Raw genomic sequence first — 12,759 nt, 5'->3', positions numbered from 1 at the left:
GTCATAAGTACTTTGTTAACTGCAATGTGCTGTTCTCATTAAGGGGTTATTAGTAATAAAAAAGCAGGGGCTTCATTCTTTTCTTGGTAGATGCCTGGAATGCTACAGCAAGTTCAAACTCCTGCCTTATTTCAGGGTGTTTAATGATCCTGTCCCCCCATCCTCAACCTCTTGCCAACAGCGTTTCCCCTCTAGCCAGGCTGGGTGCCTCACAGTGCCGTGTGCACCAGACTTTCATGTGTGTGCAGATCCAACCAATAAACATTTATGAACGCCAACTTTGTAGAAGTCTCTCTACCAGCCCAGGGGATACGAAGAGCAATCACAGCTCCTCTCTTCAAGAGTTCACTGTTTAATTACAGGTGAGGATGAGACACATATCTAACCCTCTCCCATCCCCACTAACTTTACCCTCTCAAGAAGCCTTCCAGTGGGAACAAACATTTCAATATTCATCATTGTCTTCCTGAAACTATTCTTGGCTTCTCTGAGTTCTCCTGGTTTTTCTTCTAATCTGGCCACTTATTCTCTTCCACGGACCCCTCTTTTTCACTCAGCCCCTTAAATATTTCTTCCATTACAGTTTCAATCTATACTCCTTGAGAAATCTCACCCATGGTTTCAACTATTACCTGTGTACTGACTCAAAATAACTGTCACTAGCCTGGACCTCTTATCCATATTTTCAGTTCTGAGCATTGTCATTTAAATGCTGTCACCTAAAATTTAACATATCCAAATTAGGCTCATTATCTTGGTGTTCACTTTCAGCAAACATTTCTCTTTGATTTCTTGTCTTGCTAATGTTGTCAATGATGCATATATTGCCAGTTTTAATGGGTGATATTTAGCCCTCAAGCTAGACTGCATTAATGCATTGGATACCAGTAAGCAATCACTCTACCTAAATCTCTACTCTCTTGGCTTTTGCGATAATACTCTGGTTCTCCTGTTCCTCTGACTATTGCCTCTGAGACTTCTTTCTGAAATCCTCGTCTCCAGCCCTATAATGTTAGTGTTCTTCAGGATTCTGGTTTTTAATCCATCCATACTTCTTTCTCTGCTCACTTATATTTAGTGATCTCAGCTATCCTTATGGCTTTAACTGCTGACTTCCAAATCTATACTTCTATCGTTGATATTGCCCCTGAGTTTCAAAATACTATTTATATCCAGCTGTTTGCCTAACAATTATTTCAATGTTCCAGAAGCTGACAGGCACCTCACGTTCAAGTGGCCAAGACAACCTATCACCTTTCCCCAGACCCGAATCTCCCCGTTTTCCCTGTCACAGCTAATGGGACCATTATCCTCCCATCTTTCAGAACAGCAAGCTCTTGGGTTGTCCTTGATGCCTACATTTTGCCTCACCCTACACAATTATCATTAAACCCTGCTTTTAACCCCTAAGGGTTTCTCAGATCCAACTCCTCCTCTCCTTCCTCTATCAACTCTCCTTGGCCTAGACATCTCTCACAAAGTCTTTTAGGATAAATGGCTTGCTTCTCTTGCATAGTTTCACTTCCTTTAGTCCGTTCATCACATATAGTGCCACTTACCTTTCTAAAATACAAATCTGATTTAAATTCTTTAATGATTCCCTAATATCTCTAGCAGGGCTTAAAAAGCTTACTATGACCTGGCCTCTGCCTGTCTGTAATGGTTCATTGCTTAGTCTTTTCAGAACAGCATTCTCTTTCTTTTAGGAAACTACCTCCCCCATTCCAACCAGGTGATTATTGGGAAAATGCCAATTTTAGAGTAGCACTATCCTTACTGTTCCAAGCTATAGGAGTGTCCATGTGAGTAGGCTGTGCCTATCAGAGGCCATGCTTTTTTTTTTTTTTTAACTCTTTGACAGCATGAGAAGCTTTTGAGTGAGGCCAGAGAGGAGCCAAGATGAGAGGCAGAATGAAAGAATCATCATGGCACTGAGCTCTAAATTCTGATCCTTGAAATTCCCAGAGTGTTCCAGATCTGTACAACCCTTCCTTTGATTCTGTGGGCTGTCTGAGGATTCTGCCAGTAAATCCCCTTTTCTGCTTAAACTAGTTGGAGTTGAGTTCCTGTCACTTGACTGAATAGGCTGGACATAGTGGCTTACATCTGCAATCCTAACACTTTGGGAGGCCAAGGCAGGAGAATGGGTTGAGGCCAGGAGTTCAAGACCAGCCTAGGCAACATAGTGAGACTTTATCTCTACAAAAATTTTTTTTAAAAATTGGCCAGATGTGGTGGCATGCACTTATAGCCCTGTCCACTTAGGAAACTAAGATGGGAAGATCCCTTGAGCCCAGGAGTTCAAGGCTACAGTGAGCTGTGATCATGCCACAGCACTCCAGCCTGGGCAACAAAGTGAGACCCCATCTCTTAAAAAAAAAAAAAAGGGGGGGGGTCCTGAATAATTCCTCTGCATCCTCTCTCCATGACATGTCCCACTTTTCAGTTTTATGCTCTAATAATTGCTCTGTTTCTAGTTCCCCCATATCTACCACACAGTCCTGCTTCCTTGCCTCTGCTCATACAGTTTTCCCTGCCGGAAGTTTCCTTAATTCCTTTGTCACACTAATTCTTCCTGTATTAAGAGCCAAAGGGCATGCCATGGTCTGCATTAATGTCAGTGAATTTAAGGAAAGTGAAATGGTTGAGTCCTGTAGTAAAGTACCCCAGGCACCATAAAGCGTCTGATCATCACTCCTGTAGTTATCACCAGACAACCTCGCTGGTCACTATTAAATTTGTTAACCATTGAGTACAGATGGTCTTAGGTCTTAATCTGTCAGTACTCAGAGTTTGGCAGGGGTGGAGAAGGATTTGGAATGATACAATAGACATATAAGTTTGGCGCTTCTATCATCTGTATCCTTTTATTTTTTTTATATCACCTAGAGGGTTTTTTAAAAATATTGTTACCTGGGTCCTACCCCCATAGATTCTGACATAGTAGATCTAGATACAGTGTGGACATTTGGATTTTTAAAAGCTCCCCAGGTAGTTCTTAGGTGTAGCAAAGGTTAAGAACTGCTGCTCGAGGGTGCCTCTGATCAGTCTGAACCTGTTTTCATGGATAGGCACTCCGGGCTGTTGCCATCAATTTCTGCAGTGAAGGGGTAGGCAGTGATTGCCCTAAAATAAAGATTCTTATCTGTGGAATGAGTTGGGAAGTACTCCCTCCTCCTCTGTTTTTTGGAAGAGTTTGTGAAAGATTAGTGTTCATTCTTCTTTGAACATTTGGTAGAATTCACCAGTGAAGCCATCTAGGCTGGGCCTAGGCTTTTCTTTATGGAAAGGTTTTTTATTACTAATTCAATCTCTACTTGTTATAGGTCTATTCAGATTTTCTATTCATTCTTGAGTCAGTTTTGGAAGTTTGTGTCTTCTAGGAATTTGTCCACGACATCTAAGTAATCTAATTTGTTGGCATACGGTTAGTTGTTCATAGGTCATACTGACCTTTTTATTTGTGTAAGGTCAGTAGTAATGCCTCCTCTTTCATCCCCAATGTTAGTAATTTGAGTCTTCTCTCTTTTTTTGGTAGTAATTCTATCAAAAAGTTTGTTAATTTTGTTGCTTTTGTTCAATGAACTCTGTTTTGTTGATTTTTCTCTATTTTTTCTGGTTTCTATTCCATTAATTTTTGGTCTAAATTTTATTATTTCTTTCCTTCTATGTGCTTTGGTTTAGTTTGCTCTTCTTTTTGTAGTTTTTTAAGGTGGACAGTTAAGCGATTGATTTGGGATTTTTCTTCTTTTATACTAATAAAGTTTTTTTTTCAAGTTTTAAGTTAACAGCAAAATTGAGTGGGAAGTACAGAGTTATCATGTCATGCATAACCTCGCCCACTATCAACTTCCTACACCATAGTGGTGCATTTTTGTTACAATCAATGAACCTACATTGACCTATCATTATCACTCAAAGTCCATAGTTTACATTAGGGGTCACTCTTGATGTTGTACATCCTATGGACTTTAACAAATGTGTAATGACATGCATCCACCATTGTAGTATCATACAGAATAGTTTCACTGCCCTAAAAATTCTCTGTGCTTTGTCAGTTCATATCTCTTTCCTCCCTAATTTCTGTCAACCCTTGATCTCTTTACTGTTTCCATAGCTTTGCCTTTTCCAGAACATCATATAGTTGGAATCATATAGTTTATAGCCTTTTCAGATTGCCTTCTTTAACGTATCAATATGCATTTGAGTTTTCTCCACGTTTTTTTCATTGCTTGATAGCTCATTTGTTTGGGGGTTTTTGTTTGTTTGTTTTTAGGATGGGGTCTCACTATGTTACCCAGGCTGGACTCAAACTACTGGACTCAAGTAATCTTCCTGCCTCAGCCTCCCATAGTGGGGCCTATAGGTGTGCCCCATTGCACTAGCTTCATTTGTTTTTATTGATGAATAATATTCCATGATCTGGACTTCTTTTTTTAATAAGTATTTATAGCTATAAATTTCTGTCTGAGCACTGCTTTCAATACCTGCTATAGGTTTTCGTATGTTGTGTGAAGGTACTGCTTCTATAGGAAAGGGAAGATAAATGCTTGCTTGCTTCCATTTATTTACAAGTTTTAAAAATAATAAGTAGGTTCTCTGATGTGCCAGTTTTGAGTTTGCTTTTCAGTTCTAAATTTATCCTTTTCGCCTGCTCTCTGAAATGGATTTGGGCCCTTTAAATACTTATCCTTTGCCAGCTGGCAGGTATTAAGCTTTGTCAGTAGAGGGCACTGAAAAGATGTTGCAGGAGGAAAGGGTTTTGCTTCTTGTTTCTGATGTTTCAGTGGAGCAGGCCTCTGTGGCGCAGGTAACTTCTCCAGTATCTGGTGCCTGCAATGCACATGGCTTCTTCACTGCCTGGCTGTTGCAGTGGATAGTGGCCAGTAGCCAGAAACTTCTGGTACTCTCCACAGGTAGTTTGTAGTAGGGTGCCTCTGGTGAGACACGTTCCCATGAATGGCTTTCACCAGCACTCCAGAAGAAGAATATCTGGCAACTTCCTTGCCACCTAGTCAGCCACAGACGCATGCTCTAACAAAGTCTGCACTTCAGCTCTGGTCTGGGCTCTTCCTTGGACACTCTTGTCTCAGCCCTACAGGTAGTGGCTGCTCCTTTTATGTACTAATCCTGTATTCTTTTAGAGTTCTCTTTGTATGTCTTTACTAGCCAATCCCTTATTACTCCAGTCCCCTGTTATAGTTAATAAGTCTTTAAATAAAACCTTCCCTGTTCAAAAAGTGTCGTTCCTGTTCAACAAAAGGGGTTCTTCTCTCCTGATAGGACCCAGAGTGATACACCTGGTAATTTCTAAAGATGACAATAAGGTTTGTTTGGTAAGCTGACCTGTCAAAATTAAGGATTTATGTTCAACAACAAAATTAATAGACTTAATGGAAGAGAGGACAATTTAAATGTCTGCAACTGACATGAGGTTGATATCTACAATATACAGAAAAAATCAGTAAGAAAAATAGAGCAGCCCCAACAGAAAAATGGGCAATGAATATGGATAACCAATTTTTTTTCTTTTCTAAGAGACGGGTTCTTTTTTTTTTTTTTTTGAGACAGAGTCTCACTCTGTTGCCTGGGCCAGAGTGCCGTGGCATCAGCCTAGCTCACAGCAACGTCAAACTCCTGGGCTCGAGCGATCGTGCCTCAGCCTCCTGAGTAGCTGGGACTACAGGCATGCGCCACCATGCCCAGCTAATTTTTTCTATATATATTTTTAGGTGTCTGTATAATTTCTTTCTATTTTTAGTAGAGACGGGGTCTCGCTCTTGCTCAGGCTGGTCTCGAACTCCTGAGCTCAAACAATCTGCCCGCCTCAGCCTCCCAGAGTGCTAGGATTACAGGCATGAGCCACCGCGTCCCGCCAAGAGATGGGATCTTGCTCCATTGCCCAGGCTGGAGTGCAGTGGCATGATCATAGCTCACTGCAGCCTCTACCTCCTGTGCTCAAGCGATCCTCCTACCTCAGCCTCCTGAGTAGCTAGGACTACAGGCATGCACTACCACGCTCAACTAGTGGATAAGCAATTTAAAAAGAGGAAACTCAAAAGGCCATCAAGAAATGTTCAAACTCATTAGTAATCAGAGAAAAGCAAATTAAATCAACAAGATATCACACTTGTTGGTTTAGAAAAAGTTTGAAAGCTGGAGAATGGTTATATCTCAATTGTACTTCAGGTCTATCCCCTTCTCTCCATCACATTTTATATCACTTTAGTCCGAGGCCGCCATCATCTTCTGCGTTAGCATAATACAAAAATGTAACTGGTCTGTCCACTCCTAATCATTCTTCCCAGGGGAGCAAGAAAAATCTTTTAAGTGTACATCAGATACCACCACTTTTGTGCTTAGAACCTTTCAGGAACCTCCCATTGTTCTTGGGATAAAATCCACTATTGAGGCATGATATTCTCCCTACCTACCTCTCCAATTTCCCCAGCCACTAACTAAAGAAGTTTCAATACCTTGAACACGTGAAGCTCTTTCCTGCCTCATGGCCTTTGCATATGGTGTTCCTTCTGCCTAAACCTTCACATGACTTGCTTCTTTTCATTTTCAACAAAGTCCAGCCACCTTTTCTGAAGCAGATTCGGATAGTCTCTGTCACTGTTACCCTGCTTATTTTATAACACTAACATGTTTTGTAATTGTTTTGCTTGTATACCTAGTTTTCATCTCTCCTATTAGATAATGCACTTCATGAGGAAGGGACCATGTCTGTTTGTTTCAGCATTTACCTCAAGCACTTAAAGCAATGCCCAAGACAGAATATACATTAAAACATATGTGAATGAATGAGTCTATTTTATGTTCTTAGGGAAGCCTGGATCAGTGAATTACTTTATAAATGCAAATATCATGGTATAGTTCAGGCAAACCTATGTTCTACAGAATTAGATAATTTTCTTATATTTGCCCTTTAAACTGTCCTATAACTGAAAGTTATCATTTATTCCTGAAGAATTGTATTTTACTATGAGTATTTTCTCAAAGAAATGACAAACTGAATGACAACAAGGGCCATACATAAGCCTGATCTGAGATTTACTTCTCAGTGTAGGAGAAACTGTATGAAAGAATTGGACAGAGCTTGGTGCTATACTTTCTGAACTTTTAGTTCCCCACTTGTGTTACTGGTTAAAATTAAAAAAGTAAGACTCTGGGAAATATCCTGTCAATTACTGTGATTCCTTTGTTTAGGCCATAGAGGCTACACTTGGGGGACTGAACGTATGAATTCTCCCTGAAGGAAATGAATGTTCCCACTGTCAGTCACTTAAGGAAATCCTTGGCTGGATGGGGAGGTAGTGAGGGATTTTTTTTTTTTTTAGTCTCTGGGTTCATAGTACAGAGTCAGTAAGAAGATTCCAGAGGTTTCCATCAATGAGAATTAAGCCAGTGCTCTGCCACATGTAGGATTTCTGGGTCTAGGCAGAGACCTGTGGTCAAGAGTTTGGGTTCCTAGGATTGGTTAATTTTAATGTCAATTGTAAACTGCTGTCTGCATTGGCCTTTGTAATCCTCAAGACTTCATTAAAATCTTGTTAAATGTTACACCTTTGTCTTGGCTGTGCTTTGGGGAATTAAGGGATGTTCCTGAATCTATGTTTGAGACCTAAGTAGTATGAAGCATTTTGTATTCCCGGGAAGCTAGTTAAGAGTCTGTAAGAGTGGTCCCGCAAAATTCTACAGCAGCAGCAGTGGTAAGCACAAGAGCTGGCTTTGGAAACAATCAAGCTCTTGGTCAATTTTTCAAACATAATAAAGTATTCCTAAAGAATCTCCAGAGATGTTTGGTCAGGGTCAGGTTAAGATACCAAGTAGTATGGACTTTCTGTAGTCTGTGGGATTAGGCATTGAAAGGAAGTGCTATTCCCAAGATTAAAGGTGCCAGAGATATCTTGGCTATGGAAATGACAGGCAAAAACAAAACAAAAATTGAACTAAAACCTTATTTTTAAATTCTGCATTTAATATTAGTGAGGCCTTTTCATAATTATTGCCCATTTATTTTCCTATTAATTGCCTTTAGAAGTCCTTTATCCAACCTGATTGGTAAAACAACAAAACAATTCCACACATTCATTTAAAATTTTGTACCTTAAAAATGTGACTCCAAACTTTTCCCCTCGTGTTTAGTGTCCATTTGTTTTACCGTCATCATTTCTTTTTTTTTTTTTTTGAGACAGTCTCGCTCTGTTGCCGGGGCTAGAGTGAGTGCCGTGACGTCAGCCTAGCTCACAGCAACCTCAAACTCCTGGGCTTAAGCGATCCTACTGCCTCAGCCTCCAGAATAGCTGGACTACAGGCATGCGCCACCATGCCCGGCTAATTTTTTCTATATATATATTTTTTAGTTGGCCAGATAATTTCTTTCTATTTTTAGTAGAGATGGGATCTCGCTCTTGCTCGGGCTGGTCTCGGACTCCTGACCCCAAGCCATCCACCTGCCTTGGCCTCCCAGAGTGCTAGGATTACAGGCTTGAGCCACCGCGCCCGGCCGTCATCATTTCTTAAATGTAGTTTTATCATTTTCTATTAAATAACTTATTTGTAAGAGCTCTTTTGTGTATTAGCCCTTTATTGTTTTGCAGACTTCTTTCCCCAGATTGCCTTAGTGTTTTTTGTTTAAGTCTGGAATTCTGATGTCCCTGTTTTGTTTTAAAACCCCAAGCCTAAACTACTCTAAGAATAAGGTGATGTCTGAGCTGTCGTCTCCTGAAGACCACTTGAAGCTGTGTGGGTGGCAGGACAAAAGGGTGTAGGGGCCAAGACCCTTGACACCCCACCTCCCCGCGCCCCCGCGGTTCGCTGAAAAAAACCTGACATGAGGTTGATTAACAGGAAAAAAGGCATACAAATTTATTTAATGTGTATACACGAGAGCCTTCAAAATAAATACCCAAGCCCCAATGGGATACAGAAACTTATATAAGATTTTGAGGTCACAGAAAGAATGCGGGCTCCGAGCATGGCCACAAACAGATTTTAGTGGCAAGATAGGTTACGGGAAAAGAAGCTTGGCTAGGAAAGATGGCCTTGTTATGTAGCTGAAGCCTCCCGGGTAGCAGCTCTCAGAGATGGCTCTTTTCTGATCTTTAAAGGTGTCAGCCTTTTAATCTTTCCTGGATGGGACAAGGGAAGGCCTGGTTGCATGAAGGGCATGGCGGCGTGAGAGCGCAGCGAATCTCGAAAAGAAAAACACAGTGATTACGCAAATCCCAGCCCTCCCTCCCGCAAGCCTCCCCACCTCCAGCTACTTGCGCCCTCCTTCTGCCCGATGCCTGGCGCATCTGTCTGACGTCAGGGACGCGCCGTGCGGTATATTCCGGCCGCGCGACACGGTTGGCGGTTTACCTGCTCGCCGATGTGAACATTCTCGTGGCGCCGGAAGTCCGGGGCACGTGACCGGGTGACAGTGCTTGCTTTGCTGCGAGGCTCGCTTTAGGCTGCAGCACGGGATGGCGGAGGCGCCTCCTGTCTCAGGTAATGTCCCGGCCCGCGAGGCACTGGGCCCCCTCTCAGGGAGCGGAAATTGGGTCAGTGACAAACTCTTAGGGCTCCGGCCATTCATATCGCGAGAATGGCACATACTACGGTTGGGGATAGTGGCTCGGAAGGGCCAAGCCACGCGCGTGCTGCGTACGGAGATCTGTTACCGGGTGGTGAAGCCCAGCAAGTGGGTTTCAGAGGAGAGTGTGCTTGTCCCGTCGCCGAGGGAGTCGATATGGATGTCCTGCTCGCCCACAGGGCTCTTCCTGGGGCAGCAACGCACTGACCGTCCACAGGCGGGCGTCGGCCGCGTCACAGCCCGTGAGGGTGGCGGGTTCTGACGTGTAGCGGGGTTGCGCGCTGTTCTTAGGGTGTGTTCATACCTCCTCGGGGGGGCGGCGCGGGCGCGAGCCGAACACCAATGGCTGGAAACCTCAGCCTGCCGCGAACTCTGTGTGATCTGTCAGTTAGGAGTAAATAAGTTAATTGCCGTGAAGGCTCCCACCCTGTACTCTGTTCCGTAATTGTTAGCTTACTTCCCCACCCGGAGTTGCCTCTGTGTGTAGGGGCAGCCTCATTTGGCTGTTAATATAACATTCATTTCCGTTCCCTTCAGTGTGTATGTGGACAGCGACCAAAGGGAAACATTTTGCATCACGACTTCAGTGCACACTTACAAAAATATACAAGTAAACCAAAAGTTTCAAGAGGCAATGGTTTCCTTTACTGTCTACAATGTACTCTATTTTCTGTTTCATTTTTTAAAATGCTTGTCACAACCCACTACATTGATTCGATTTTGTGATCCACTCTTTCTGAAACACAGAATAGCAATTTGCAACATGGGGTTTGGAAATTCGTTGGTTTGCATCTTAAACTTTACTACCAACCAGCTGTTGGGCACCAAGAAGACTAGATGTGTATCTGTGTACCAAGTGACAAGTAGAATGTATTTACTACTGTGGTTCTCAGTTTAAAAAGTTAGAAACACACTGCATTGGTGTACCCTAGACCTGATTTGGGTATTAAGTCATCTTAAGGGGTAGAAAACTTTCTGGGCTGGTGTTTTGTTATTCTCCCCATCTAGTCCTTCACCATATCCTCTAAACTGGATCCATTGATCTTCCCATCCACAGGCTCCCTTCTGACCCATTTCTATACCTTTCAGTGCCTGAAGCAAAATTGGGTGGGGGCTAGTTGTGAGTCATAGTGTTGGCTTCTGGAACTGTGCCACAGGTTGCTGCTTCCAACCCATAACGCATCTACTGAGGCAAAATCCCTAGTCCAAGGACCTCCCCATTCCCTTTCATGTGTCTTCATTTTTGCTTTCGTTCCTGTTCTGTGTTCTTATTTTAGCATCATCTCTAACTCACACCTTTCATCCCCATTCAAGGTCCTTAAACAGCAGCCCAGTCCAGGGGATATCTTTCTGCCCATGGACAGACTCACCAAGCCAGGCTTTGTCTCTGGACTTTGTAATCTACTGGTTGGATTTTCCCTGATGCTGTTCCACCCACCTGGTGGATACCTACTAGGCTGCTGTGTTATCTTGGATCGAGGGTACCACTTATTTGTATTATAGTCATGCCTTGGTGATGAGACTTCCTATTTACTGAGTAACTTCCAGTTACTTAAATAGTGAAAGACAAGAGTGTCTCCAATCTTTGCTGTGGTCTGGTTTCCTGATTGGTATATCCTTTTCCCCTTCCTCATGTCCCTTAAGAGTTTTTTTCTGAGGGTTTTGTGTACTACCTCATGTCTGGTGGAACATATACTCCATATGAATTAGGTGCAGCCTGGTCTAAACTCTTAGTTGCATCAACTCATTACTGCTCAGCATGAAACACCCTTTTCTCTTCCTTTACCGGGCTACTCTGGACATCTTTACTGACCTTGTTTCTGCCCCTCCCTCCAGCCTTGCTTCTTCAAGCAGGAGAAAACTACACAATACATCTTGGTGGAGTCTACCCATTCCCACCTTTAAGTTCTCTTTTATGTTTCCGGAACACCTCTGCCACCTTCTGAATTTGTCTAATCCTCTTGCCGTTTTGTGAGACCCTCCACCCCGTCCCCAGATTTCTGCCTACGTAAAAGCTTTCAGGACAAATCCTGGATTGAGTGAGAAGTTACCTAATGACCTTTACAATCTCATTCAGTTCTTTACTGTATGTTTCTATAGTACCCCCTGCCCACCTCTGTCAGTGTAATGTGGTATAAAAGCAGGGTCTCTAATGCCACACATCTTGAGTTGGAATCCTGAGTCTACCTTGGAATACCTCTGTAGCCTTGGGCAAGTTACTTTACCTATGCCTCAGTTTTCTTTCTTCTTCTTCTTCTCTTTTTTTTTTTGAATGGAGATGGAAGTTTTGATATGTTGCCCAGGCTGGTCTTGAACTCCCGGCCTTAAGCAGTCCTCCCGTTTTATCCTCCCAAAGTGCTGGGATTATAGGCATCAGCCACCACCATGCCTGGCCAGTGCCTCAGTTTTCTCATCAGGACTGACTGTGCAAATTAAATGAATAACACATATAAAGTGCTTAGAATAGTGCCTGGCACATATTAAATACCTAATGCATGTTAGACCTTATTATTAAACCTAAAACCCTCAGGCTCTGTACTACACCCATCTGTGTTCAAGCCTGCATGTTTCAGATAGTCTGTAGTCCTAACTGCAATAATAAAGTACTGTTTTAATCAGTTTTTGCTTGTTATTAACTTGCTTTACTCTTCACAGCAACTCTTTGGTGTAGGGATTATTACTATTCCATTAAATATAAGAAAACTGGGGCTAAGTAACTTGCATAAAGTCCTAGTAAGTGGTGGGCAGGGACTTAAACCCATGTCTTCTGGGCCCTGTCAATTCATATTCTATATGCTGCACATAGTTCTTATTTTGCTACTAATTTTGTGTCCTTAGAGAAATCATTTCATTTTTGGGCTTCAGGGACTGAGTTGACTATACCAAGAAGCATCTTGGGAGTGGGGATGAGTGCGTTAAAGGGGAATATGTTTAATTTTTTTGACTTTGGGATTCTAGACCATGTTATGGAGGTTGTCTATAGAATACCTGTATTATATTCCTAGGGGGAAGAGATGAAAATTAATATAATCACTAGGTACTATCTATGAAATCTTACTTAAATTTCTTAATAACCCTTTGAAATAAGTATTACTATCTTTTATCATGGATGGGGAAACTAAGGCTAAAAGTTTTCAAGTGATATCCGTAAACTCGTTCTGTAAGCTGGAGGGCCA

At 42.3% G+C, this 12,759-nt stretch overlaps 1 protein-coding gene and 1 long non-coding RNA gene across 3 annotated transcripts in view; one reads left to right on the top strand and one right to left on the bottom strand.

The window, feature by feature from the left end:
- Positions 1 to 8,849: 8,849 nt before the first annotated feature.
- Positions 8,850 to 9,867, bottom strand: LOC123646215. Its single transcript, XR_006737827.1, has 2 exons — positions 9,370 to 9,867; positions 8,850 to 9,200 (listed from the first exon to the last, which is right to left on the bottom strand). It is a non-coding gene; the product is annotated as an uncharacterized LOC123646215 (long non-coding RNA).
- Positions 9,318 to 12,759, top strand: part of NFX1 (nuclear transcription factor, X-box binding 1) — a 78,857-nt gene continuing 75,415 nt past the window's right edge. Inside the window, exon 1 of one of the 2 annotated variants that reach the window (XM_045562972.1) lies at positions 9,318 to 9,498. In XM_045562972.1, the coding sequence (XP_045418928.1) occupies positions 9,474 to 9,498 (25 nt within the window). In that variant the 5' untranslated portion in view covers positions 9,318 to 9,473. The remainder of the gene's footprint in view (positions 9,499 to 12,759) is intronic. The other variant, XM_045562973.1, reaches the window with a different exon arrangement.

The sequence above is a fragment of the Lemur catta genome, chromosome 10 (assembly GCF_020740605.2).
Source record: "Lemur catta isolate mLemCat1 chromosome 10, mLemCat1.pri, whole genome shotgun sequence".
NCBI lineage: Eukaryota > Metazoa > Chordata > Mammalia > Primates > Lemuridae > Lemur > Lemur catta.
The sequence above is the reverse complement of the archived record's forward strand: the minus strand, read 5'-3'. Positions and strand labels throughout refer to the sequence as shown.